Source organism: Opisthorchis viverrini (assembly GCF_000715545.1).
Source record: "Opisthorchis viverrini unplaced genomic scaffold opera_v5_355, whole genome shotgun sequence".
NCBI lineage: Eukaryota > Metazoa > Platyhelminthes > Trematoda > Opisthorchiida > Opisthorchiidae > Opisthorchis > Opisthorchis viverrini.
The window spans coordinates 76,943-90,014 of NW_008752017.1; the positions used below are offsets into that span (position 1 = coordinate 76,943).

Below are 13,072 nucleotides of genomic sequence, written 5' to 3' on the forward strand. Positions count from 1 at the left end.
TACTGAGGCATAAGCAGACCCTAAGCCGGGAAGAAACAGGGGGAAAACGAGCAAAGAAACGAAACGGTGTCATAATAAACAGATGCGAGTCACGTTACTCATGAGTAGCCAGAAAACAAGGGAAGTTACCGCTGGTCACCGTTGATTCGCAGGCAGAATCAACAGTTGCCATATAAAAAAACTCAACCAAGGCGAGCTTACCACCAGCGGCAGCAAACTGAGATCACTGTCGCTCTTTTGGATTTTCTGAGTTAAAAGGCCAGTCCAGAACCACCTGCGAAGGGGCGATGCACCCGTGTTACCGAATGGGTGGCGGATGTGCGAACACACCATAGTGCAACGTAATAGGGCAACACTCCCTGCAAGGTGTTCCCGTCCACCACACAAGGTTTTTATACCTCGTGCACGCTACCAGATCCGCAAGGTGGTAAACCATCCAAGGAGTCATAAATGCGGTTTGTGCATCAATAAATAATTCTGCTTCCATTTTTTCTGGTCGGGTACAGGAAGGTAAGGGGAGACAGGTCAATCAATTCGAACAAGCAAACAGCATACAGACGCTGGTCACGCAAGTCACGGGGAAGACAAGTGAAATGACAGATGCCGATGGGACAGTGGGAATGTACTGGTGGTATTCACGGTGAGTGCACCATGGCTTAACGGCATCTGAGCGCTGGTGTGAGCTACCATGTCAAGCAGAAGAATACAACGATGTTGTGTGTGAGTGTTTAGTGGGGCGAATCATCAGATGGATATATATATATATATATGTATATACGTATACGCAGAATGCGCTCCGTTAATGATGAAAAGGCCCATTTTTGTTTGGTTTTTGTCAGTCAGAGTTAGGCTGATAGCACGAGTCACTTGGCAGATTTGATAGAGTAATCCTTTTGTAGGGGCTGGACCAGAACGATGTGTAAGTTGGCTGGGGAAAAAGAAAAAAATAACCAGGTCAGCAACGCAGTATACTTAAATCACGTGTGCATTTAAGCCCAACATTAGCTTAAAGCGAGTCAAGAGGATAGGAAGAAACGATAACAGGAACTTTTACTTGCCCACTAACTGTACGGTCGCTAAACTCAAATTCGCACTGGATCCGATTCATAGAGGAGGTGGGGATGGCCGCAGGCTATTGACACCCAAATTGAGTTCGCCGAAACTGTAGGGTTTTCGAAGTTGCTATTTTAATGGGAAGTTAGTCTAATCAATTTGCACCTTCCCGTGACATGTTGCACGTAGAATTTTGTTTAAGTGAGCGAAATGTCAAGGTCGTTGATCATCGCCGATTTGCATTTTTTGCCGGTTTACGCGACATAAAACACGAAATCGCACTTTAGCATATTTTGGCGTTCTTCGGTGTTCCTGAACAATAAAATAACATCTTAAGGGTATTTAATGCAAATGTCACCCTATAGGACCAGTCGCAGGCGTTTTTTTGCTTTAGCCACCTCAGATTTAACAAATGGGATGTTTTTGTTCGGCGAACCTGCTCACAACACATTTTCCCCATGGATCTCATGTCCATTGAGTGCAATAAAGTTAGATAACAACACAAACTTGCAGTGGCAGTGCGAGGGACATCTGTGGATGATCCCCTTTCCCAGATATGCATGACTGGCTTGTAGATAATACAGTGTTACCAGAATGCTGTGGGTGTCTTTCCTACCATAACTATCACGTTCTATAGGTAGTGACCACCAACCATAAAGCGATCTCTACGATGACGGTAGCCGTTGTCACTCACCTCGACTACCTGTTGTAGCTGTTGGATCCCTGTCTATGTGCGACGCTAGTTAAGTTTCCTCACATATGCGCGGCAGCCCAATCCAATGGGCAACGACGGCCCCTTGTACTCGTATCTCTACTAGTTTTCACTCATCTCGACTACTTTTTGTGACTGCTCGGTCCGCGTTTATGTGAAACGTTGATAATGAGACTGCACTTATGCACAGTAACATAATCCGGTGGTCAATGGCGGTCTTGTATACCGTTAACTATACGCGATCCCGCTTGTCTTCGCTGGCTACAGTAAACATCAGTGCAATTTATATGCCGACCGGTGAAAATAAGGCCTCAGCTATGCGTGATAGCCACATCTGACAGCCTGTTATACTCACAACTGTACTCGAGGTCATCTAAATTGGCTATTGATCGTACTTGTTGAGTCAGTGTCCTTGTGCCTACATACCTAATCTAATGGCGACCGATTAACCTAATACTCAAAACTGTACGCGATATCGCCTACCTTGACTACTTATTGAAACTGCCAGGCCAGTGCCTATATGCGACGCTGTTTAGTAGGCCTCGGCTATGCGAAGTGTCCTGATTTAACTGCCAGCGATGGCCCGTCGTACCCATAACTGTGGGCGCTCCCGCCTATGTCTGCTGCTTATATCATCATGGAGAGCATGAAATCAGTGCTAAACACCGATCTTCACTGTCTTACCTGCCTGCTACCTACAGTGATCACCAAGCCAGTATCTATGCGGGCCGATAGAAACCAGGTCCCAACTATGCGTGACATCTTAACCACCAACGGCTGTCCGCCATACTCCTAACTGCAGTTGATATCACCTACTTTGGCTGTTTATCGTAATTGCAACACCTGAGTTTATGTGCAACGCTTAGTATAAAGTTGACGGTCTTTCGTACTATACGCGATGCCGCTACCCACAATAAGCATCAATCCAATATATATGCCGGCCAGTAAGAACAAGGACTCAACTATGGGTGATTGCATAATCTGACAGCCTGTTGTACTCACAGCTGTACTCGATGTCACCTAACTTGGCTATTTATCGTCATACTCATACTTACTCGATGCCGCTTATGTTTGCTACCTTAAGTAAACATCGCAACTGTAGTCGACGTAACCTACGTGACTACCTATAGTAACTGCCAGGCCCGCACACATGCTCGTAGCTAACCATAATGCCCCGGCAACACATAAAAGACTAACCCAACGGTCAACGGTGGTCATCGCCTGTCAAACTGCAATCACCACCCATTTTGATAGCGCACACCCAACTCCTACTCTTGATTGTACACCCTCGACCACACCCTCCGTTACCCGGAACAATGTGCTGTCGCTCACCTCGACTACTTAGCGTAACTGCTATTCGCGACGCAGATTATGGGGCCTCACCTATGCACGGCAACGTAATACAATGGCCAACAACGGCGCTCCATACTCATAACTCCACGCGCTGATAATGCGCCCGCCATAAATTTACGAAAACACCATTGGCAAATTGCATTTTATTCATTGGCATCACCGATACAAGCTTAATAGGTAGTCACTCCATTCTTCATATTCTTAAGATCCATTTCACGGGACAAGGATTTTGAAACGGAAAGTGGGCAAGCAATTAACCTTCGGGAACAGCATTTAAGCATCTGGATGTAATTGAATTCTATTTGTTTGCTTACCTAGTGGTTCATAATTCCCATTACCGGGATGAGGGATAAATGTATAGTCGTTGCGGATTGCCATGGGTTCATTGATTCGGCATTTGAGGCCTTCGAGTTACAATCACACGAATTCCTCGTCATCACGGGATTCGAAAGCAAGATCTACAAAGCGTATGCTAAGCAATTAGGCCTCAAATTACCGGTCTGCATCAACTCCGAAATTGGACAAAACAGTTTTATTGCGACTGTCTTACGGGGCAGACCCGGCATGTCCTCCATCGACCGATCAAGATCAACACCAAAGCAAGCTCTTTTAGCTGACCGGTAGGTAAACTGACCGGCAACTAATGGGAACAGGTTAATTGATATATGTGCACTCACTTGGTGGACGCCCCTGAAGATTTTCTCCACACAGTGGACAGGGGTCATTGCCGCAGCAATAAAGGTAATATGGAAGTCAATCACGTTGACACCACCAATCGGCAGGGTCGGTTGGCTGGCCACAGAGACCACAAGGAACAGCGTTGTTCGACTTCGAACGCCACCGTTTTTGGTTGCGGTCGCCATCTAACACCAGAGGCTGATTGTCTTGTACTAATTGCATTTTGACGCAACATCAGCTGGTAAAACATGCACGTGCAGGTTCCGGCCGAGGTGTTGACTGTCTGAGAACATTTGGGGGTTTGTACCACAAACTGCCTGTTACTAACAACGGGCTTCTCACCTTGAAGCGATCTGTCTGTTTGTATGTCAGATTTGGCGTGCATATTCCAATGTGCCTGAGAACCTGATTGGCGGCGTATGTCGTCATCCGGGAAACCACACGTAGAACGTAGATGTCTCCCTCCCGAATTTCTCGACAGTCACGATAATAAGTGGTGTGCATTTCATATTCGCTCATTAGCCATTCGCTGTGGTGAGCGACCTTTTGGACGGCATGCTCCAGGCTATCTGAGTGATGCATGCGCCTCTGCAAATGCCCGTTGGCGTTCTCAAGGCGGTTGTTTTTCACATTCCCCAAACGTACCAACCTACGTTGTGCATGAATGGGCCACTTTCGAGTGATGTGAGGCCAGTGGGCAGTCAAATAAGAAACAAAACTGGGATCGATCTGTTTGCCTCAAGATTTGCAAATCGTGGCGAAATCCACGCGAATAGTGTTTGGTGCACAATCACTTACTCAGCTGCATTATCAAAGCGAGCCATGCGGCGGAATATGTGACGACTGCGGTTGGAAATTGTCTGCAAAAGTTACACCAAAGCAACGAAACGTACGTGCTTCTGGATGGCTTACCATGCGTGAAAATAGCACAGCATTATGTCGCAGCCAAATACAGCTTTGGCAGCCCGTATCTGCGAAGTCATTTTGTCCATGACGAAGGTTTCGACTGCATATTGTCCACCCATCATATTCTTGAACAAGCTGAACAGCTTGCGCAATGGCGCAAAATGCTCACTTTCGACAAAGGCATACATTACGGGTCGGCCGATCCCCATGCCATCTGTCACAAGGAACGTGTAAATCTTTTAACGTAACAGTGAACGTCAGGGGCTCGAAATTTATTTGCCCAAGGCGGTTAGTACCGTGTGTAGCATCAACATTTATAGCGCCCGGGAAACGTCTTGAATGATATCTCCTGCGTTCGAGAAAAGCACAGGTGGCTATATCTGCCACCCTCCGATTCCACCAGCAGCACGCGACCGCACTCTCAAAACTCGGCTATGATGGACGACATGTCATCTAAGAAACCGACTAAAAGGTAACCAGCGACCTACTTAACAATGGGGGTCGACATTTGACGTGATAGTTACGCACATCGTTCGTAGTGAGTACCTTTCCAAAGTGGTCGGCGACGTACTGCCGAATCTCCGATGACGGAGCACCGTATTTCAAAAGGGGAGAACACTCCTTTAATTCATCATTCGTCAGTTGCCGGTTGATGGGGAGCCTGTCAAAAATAAATCTGCTGCGTGGATGGTTGTGCTCCAGGTAGTAGGAATTAACACTCAAGCAATCATGGTACCGGCGAATGTGGAACCTTGCCGGACAATCAGCACAACGTGTGCTACAACGTACACACAATCAACCATGAACTTACTAGGTGCGACGAATTCCACGGCTTCTGCTTCGTCTGCAGGGATGGCTGCTGCAACGGTAGAAGGCTTCTTCATACAATAGTAGCGAAGTGCTGTTCTTTTTGGAGTTTATACGGACGAAAACAACGTAACGTTTCGCCTGGTACTCTTTCAAAGCGAATTGAAATTCATTGAATGAGAAAAAAATTTGAAGAGCTCAATTCTCCACAAAATCATCCTCCGCATTCACGTACTCAGCCATAGCAGCCATTTAAAATATGAATATCGCGGGCCTTGAATATCGTGGGAATTGAGTAGATTTAAACAACTTTCATCAAAACTGAGGCCGTTTGGGAAGATCTCATACGCCCGAAAAATTACCATCAAATGTTAAAACTTTTTGTTAAGGTTTTCCTCCTTCGAACCACGGTTTCGGAGAAATTTTGGGTATGCGTCTAGCCCACGGCGTCGGGATGTTGTTGGGTATTAGGTAGGAGAGCAGCCGCTTCATGGGTATAGAATTAGTCAACGGACAGAAAAAAGTATGATGATGCGTGATGCTTCGCAGCTGCTCATGAAGGCTCTTCTAAATGCTAACGTAACAAACTAGAAAGAGGTGGCGTAGTAGGTTTGCACGAGCCGGGGGGCACACTAAGAGGTTCCAGGAGTTACGAAGCCTGCAGCGAGGTCATGCATTTACGTTTAGTCTAACCTCTACTATAAGAGCGTTTTTGTGCAGCAGACGGTGAAGGATGGTTAGATTCATCTTTAACTATCTGAGATATATTGGTTGCCTAGGATTTGGCAGCGGGAGCGGTAAAGGGGGGAGTTGGACCAAGGGAGCAGCTTTTTGGGGAATGAGCGTTGAAAGTTACCAATGTCAAGTCTGCGTCTTCGGGTGTAAAGGGAAGAAAATGCGAGACAGAATTCCCAGATTGGTCTCACGTGACAAGATAAAGACCGAGATATTCTCGGCCCATGTAGCCTTCGCCGAACATGCAGTCTTTCAGGCTTTCCGTGCGCCAAATTATGGCATCGCCTGAAATGAATAAAACGGGCTCTCTGAACGAAAAGTTTGAAAGCCGGTTCTGGCTACAGCTGGTTGCAAGAAAGTCCTCTTGGTCTGCAAAACCAACCATTACAACAGTGGGGCAAAATGTTAGTCGGCAGTGACGTCCCCGTAAATTCCTCTTTAACGAATACACCGGAGAATCTTTGGCCGTTCCGCGCCCAAATAGGACTTATGCAATAGAAACAGGAACTGCCGACTTAGCAGATGCTGCGGTGTCATCGGTGATCTGGAATGTGTCTCTGGAACTGAAAAACCAACTACCGGTGTCCTCTGGCGTGACCAGCAGTGCCCGTGAGGATGGTGACTTACTAGAGAGGTTAAGGGGTAGCATCGAACCAACTGCCATTGAAAGAAATTGGGTGACGACAACATTCTTGATCTACTTTGGATGGTTACCTTCTTTTAAGTTCCACAATAGCCGTTTCCAGATGGCTTCGCCGTCGAATCCTCGTTCTGGCTCACAATAACCACCATGGCATAAACCGCTTGAAGGTCCTCGCTCGCCATTATGCCCATCCAGCATGGAGAAGCATATGCAAAGGGTGAGTCGAGTTTTTTCTGGCGCGTGGCCGCTCGGGTGTTACCTAATGCACGTTAGCCGCAGATTTGGCTACAGACGGTCGCGCACCTGCCTTTTTTCGCCGGACCTGTTAACGATGAAGCATTCACAGTAATCAGAATTTCCGTCAGCAGGTTTGCAGGAGCTTCTGCTTGCTCAATGAGAAGACAAACATTGTGCCACCTGGTTTCCATAGTCTGCCCCCAAAAAACGTTGGCCAAAAATTCACTTGGTCTGCTTTCAGCCAATTTGATGTTTGCCAATGAAGGTCAGAACCACACAAGACGCTCCAACATCAAATCTCCCCCGCAGTCAAATAGCCATGCTGGGGTGTGAAGAGGGATTTAAGTGCTCCCCGATGATAACAGAGAGGGGCTGTATAATAGCACGAATCCTGATTGGCTCCTCACTGAACTTCAAAGCAACTGTTACGCCACCCACTTCTGGCGGTTTTCCCGAGCCGAAGCTATGGTGGACGACGTTTGAGACCTAAGCACGGCGCTGATCCGTCAAAACTTACGGGGACGAACCCAACATACCGACCTAGAAGCCATTAAATTGTCAAAGGTTGGTACAAGGCCTGCAGTAGTCGTAGTTTTCACCATTAGAAGCGCCTGGGTTGGGTAGTGGGTGTGGAAATCGAATTTACTCGGCTACGGTCTACCGGACACCCGATCCTGAAGATGACCGAACAGTCTTTCGATCTCAACCTTTTGTCTGAAACCTTTAAACTTCCTAAGCTGACTTCACTGGTGATTTCTCCATATGTGCCACTTACGACAGATCCATTTTTGTAACCGGGACAACAATGACAATCGAATTTAAAATGTCGGTTAGACACTTGTAGTGGTCTGCCTACCCGATAAGTTACTTTACCAGGAGTTTTTGGCAAAGAAATAAAAATAATAACGCTAGATTGGGTATACAATAATAAAGAGGTCAGATGGAGCAGATTCACTAATAATTATTCTCTTTAAAAAGGTTCATCGTTGGCCCAGGTCAGCGAATAAATAATAATCCACTCATGGTGTTCTAGGGGGCTTCTTCTGAACAGTTCCACATATAATAGATTCCGGAGGTGGTCTGAAATGTTTTGATACCAGAGTTAGCACATAAGGCTCGTGAATGACCGCTGCAAGCGCGAGCGAAATCAGAAGAGAGAGTCGAGGCACGTGACCAGGGTTGTATTGCATGAAATTGTACAAGTGCGCGTTTTCTGTAGTTTTCCGTATTCAAACAAAAAACGATTATGCGATTGATGAAATATGTGGTGTTATAGTGGAAGTAAAATGAAGGTACAAAACGCCACAAACTCTTGTTTTTTATATCCTGTTACTAAGCCTGATGCACGAAGACTACCTCAATATCCGTTTGGCGCGGTATTCAAGATATGGTACCTTAACGCAGTTGAAACTCAACTAGACCAGCGAAAGTAGTCGTAAGTTGAATAGCCAAAACTAGAAAGCTTCAGGAAGGTAAGACTATTGAAACTATCTCCAGAATCACTATAGCTCTGTGGTCACCGCCAACTCCGCTAACTAACCTAAGCGAAGCTGTCAAGCCTTTAGGCCAGAAAAACCATCTGTTAAATGGACATCAAAGCAGCCAATCAGCATCGAGATACAAGGCTTGGGAACCCAAACGCGGCCAAGGTGCAACGCCAACCAACCATTCGACAGCGGTCGGACGACCTTGAGTGCTGCTTTGATTGCCGCAACGTTCCCTGTAATCTGAACTGGCTTGTTCGTAACAGAGCTTTTGTGTTCTTCTCAGGTGAACTTTTCCCGTCACTGAAGCCCGGATTTGCAGTCAATTTTGAGAGTTCTTGGAAGGGTCTGGTAACCAGTAAATAATTAATTCTCCTTCACCGCGTGTCCTGTGATTGTAACACCGTCCATGTGTTCTCTCTTGTTTTCTCTTAATTGACAGACAACTAAACGGCCTGGTCTGCTTCACCTCACTCTGTTGCATTCTCAGGCTCTACGAGTACGTCAATATGTTTTAGTACCCATCAAAGTTTTGGTCTTGTTTCTTAAGAAACACCGGTGGCGTGTTTACTGGGTTCTAACTACTGATCTCATTCGCGTGAATGATGCCTCAGCTGGATGCAAGATCTTCAGCTTTATCGTCTGTGGTAAGTGTCAGTTCACCTGTGATTTTCCGCAGGATTTCATCCAGTTATACAGACGAAAGCCATCGAAGTTCGCCGAGCACATCAAGAATTGTCGTGGAAACAAAGCAGGGCTAGTCAGAATAGTGTCCCAAATTGAATCACAAGTACGAAAAGCTGTTCTGAGGAACAAATCAAACACGATAGACTCGAATGACGTGCTGTTAGTTACTGACGCACTAGCATGCATTAATGTCATTCTCCAATCTGATATGGCTTCTGTCATTATTCGGAAAAAACGAAGTCGTCTGGCTTTGAGCAGTATCCAGAAATTACTGAAGGGATTCAACCGTCCTTCATCTGCCAGTGTTGTCTCTCAGCGTAAGCTATTGTCTCTTTATCTACTGTGTTCGATTTTTTTTGTTTTGAGAGCGAAAGACTGCCGACCCTGGAGATTCGGAATAACTGCGCGATTCCCAAGTAGTATCGCTTCTCAACTAATCTCTCGATGAGACCAGTCCAGAGACCACTGGTAATGTTTGCTGTTGTGCCTCTAGCGAGGACCTTGTCGATCTAAAATATGCAGACATCGTTCTCGTCTTTGAAGAGAAGGAGAACGCCCAGACATTTTTGGATAAACTGACCAAAATCTCCCTGTCCTTTGGCATGCAATTTGCACCCGCAAAATGCAGGGTCACTCTCCTGGACATGCAGTCACTGAACAAGCCACTCACAGTCCAGGGAGAAGCACTGGAAGTTGTGGTTGTGTTTGTTCTGATTGTAGTGTGACAGATGAGATCAATTCACGAATCTGCAAGGCTCAGGTCGCGTTTACAAATTCGAGACACGTATAGCGTCAAAGTGGTGTATTCCTGAGTCTCAAGGGACGTGTGTACCAAGCTACAGTTCGGGCTGCTTTATTGTATGACTGAGACAGCCTGTTCGAGCAGCGGTATTCGACAATCGTTGTCTCGTGTGGATTGGTGTCGGCGTACCCATGACGAGGCAGTTAGAAACCGAGTTTTCGGTTGTGTAACGGGTACTTCCCGTTGAAGAATGTGTCGAGCACCAAAAGCTGCGTTGGCCGAGACATGTGTTGCGTATGCTTAAGCATCGCTTGCTGAAGGGGGTGCTGTTTTCCATGTCCATTTCAGAGAAGCGGTCAACCCGTGACCTGGCAGAGGTGTATGAAGAAGATTACGAAACGTTTGGGTGCTGCCGGTTCTACTCGCCTTCCAGGATGGGGGTCGCGTGATCCCCACTGCGCCTGGTTGGAGACGCCTTAATATATGACTGCCAACCGATGTCAATAGCGTTCTTGTTTCTAGTTTCTATCCAGATTGCCTGAATGAGTGTCTGGAGGTTTATGCACCTCAGAATGTTTGTAGTAACCGAGCGCTAAGACTTCTCTCCTATCCGCCTTTATTCTGAGCAGAGTGGGAATGCACAAAGATCTCATGCAACTAGATCAAGGCTCCAGAATGGTCGTGTTTGAAAAGGTTTGTTCAGAATATGGATTTAATATTAAACAGCATCATAAAGGCGCGGGATTCTCAGAAACTAGGTGGCAACATAATAGCTGGAAAGCAAATCTGATCTGAGATGCAAACGTTTCGCAAACAACTTAGTACATGAGCCTGTTGTTATGCCGGTTCGAACCAATCCATGTGCCACAACTGTATGGAATCCCGAAAGTGTACCACTGGGGTATTTCCATGTGGTCAATTTTGTCTATGTCCAATTCACCACATGACAAACTAGCAAAATCGCTGATTGGTGTTTTGAGGGCTTTTTGACAGCGCACTCCGAGACAGTTTTCATCGCAGGACTAAGAGGATCGAATGTTGCAGGTCAACACCTCTCCAGCCCTGTTATCAATTCGTTCTCCAACAATGTTTCATTCAATGGAATGGTTGACTTCATTGTGACTGTAAATCAGGGCTTTACACTTCGTTATAGGGTTTATAGAATTCCAACGGCCAATACTGTTTCGGACAGCGAATGTTGCCTTGAGCTTATAAGATAGCAATTATGTCGAAACTGCTGGGCTGCAATTGGCTGAATACGAACTGACGTTTTCTCGTCAAGCAGTGGACGTAGAGTAGAAACTGCGATTCGCTTACTGACTTTCCTTACTTTGGCGACATTTTACTCATCACTATCAGGAGAGTACGTTGTTTTTAAACGGATAAACCATGCTCATCAACATCGAGCTCGGTTGGGAAAACAGGGTAAAAAATGGAACTTTTCTTTCAGTTATTCTGTCGCAAGGTAGAGCCGTACGTTGTGCAGGGCTGAACCATGGAATTTGAGTCGCTTCCTCACTGTTGGCTTGTTTTTAATTGAGACGCGTTGAATCACGAAGCTTGTCACGCCTGCTTGAGTAGCCGCTCCCCCTGTCGAATGCCAGTTACCTGGGGACTACTAATATCTGAGCTTCGGGCATCCCTGATTTCGAACCTCATTCTTCAGTTGGCCGCACTCACTTCGCTTTGAAATGTCATTCACCACATGGGGCGAGATGGCTCAAGTGGTTGGCGCGAATTTACTGACCAGTGGCTCGAACCCGATCTCTACCTCTCGACTTCATCTGTCTAGGCTTGGGTAACCTGGCAGTATCCCAGCCCTCGTGTTTCCTTGGGGTAGCATGATAGTTAGGCACCGGAAGGGTGTTACAGCTGAACAATGTGTATGTATGTGCACATCACACATGCACCAGACTGCGTTCAGATCCAACTGAGTGTGCTTCTCGAAGAGATTTGGTTTTCGAGCGGTCTGTGGATTTTTACCCGATCCAAGGCTGTCACCTTTATGTGCTGTAATAATCCTGCGGGCTACACTGACTGGGGCTCAATTTTCCAGAGTCCACACATACCGGGAAGGCCAGCGATGAACAGTTCGACGAACAACAATGAGTTATCATATTGCAAGGCGGTCTGGAGGTAAAGTCGTACTGTTCTCCACAATAAGAGTGCAAAGGCTCTAAGGCGCTTCCTTCAGACGATCAGCGTCTCCATATTTACGGGAGCAGTGGTGCTGCCTTTCTCCGAGGAAGGGCTGGTTAGAAAAGGTCGGCGCTAAAAATCACGCACTCCGATTAACTGTGGCCGGCGGTGGCCGGTCCTGCTGTACGCAGCTGCATTAGGAGTGGGACAGTAATCCCTTACTCCCTACGCTTTGTGACGAGGCCCTCTGCAGCCGAGCAGGTCAGCTTATTGAGTCACCGGCTCCGGGAAGGGTCCTCCAAGAAAATCACAACAACCGCTGCCTCGCGGTTCGGAATTTCGATTCAGATGCTAGGGGCATATTTCATGAACAAAATCCGACCTTCCCACTTCCTTGCAGGTCAGACTCTTGAATCAACGCACTGCGATCAACCCATCTGCCACTTCCCTAGTCGTTTCCTATCTGAACCATAACCCAGAAAATAGACCAAAACAATCAGTCACTGATGACAAGAGATACGAGCCACATAGCAACCTTCAATGTCCGTAGTCCGCAACAGGTATCTCCTGCGAGAAATTCGCTTTCCTTCTCTGTTGATATGTGTTGTGTCTCCGATACACCCACACAAGATCCAAATTCTTATGTGCACCTCAAGTCGTTTAGGGTGAGCGCAGGTGTTCCAGATTTCACTATATGGGTATCTGGTGAGCCTGACGCAATAGCTGTTGGCATCTACGGTGCAGCGGTGCACCGTCACGAAGAGACTGGACCTTACCGTGGTGTGACGGTTTGCGCGCGCAAGCGATCCATTGAGCTATACTGGAGAGTGTCCCGCGACACTCACAGAGTCTCTCACACCAGGTTGGTCAATGGTTAGAGGTCTGACGAACACAGT

At 46.8% G+C, this 13,072-nt stretch overlaps 1 protein-coding gene across 1 annotated transcript in view; it reads left to right on the plus strand.

The window, feature by feature from the left end:
- Positions 1-7,083: 7,083 nt before the first annotated feature.
- Positions 7,084-13,072, plus strand: part of T265_10360 (hypothetical protein) — a gene marked incomplete at both ends in the record, with an annotated part of 16,438 nt that continues 10,449 nt past the window's right edge. Inside the window, 3 exons of the mRNA XM_009176707.1 lie at positions 7,084-7,104; positions 9,051-9,107; positions 9,159-9,599. Coding sequence (XP_009174971.1) covers positions 7,084-7,104; positions 9,051-9,107; positions 9,159-9,599 — 519 coding nt within the window. The remainder of the gene's footprint in view (positions 7,105-9,050; positions 9,108-9,158; positions 9,600-13,072) is intronic.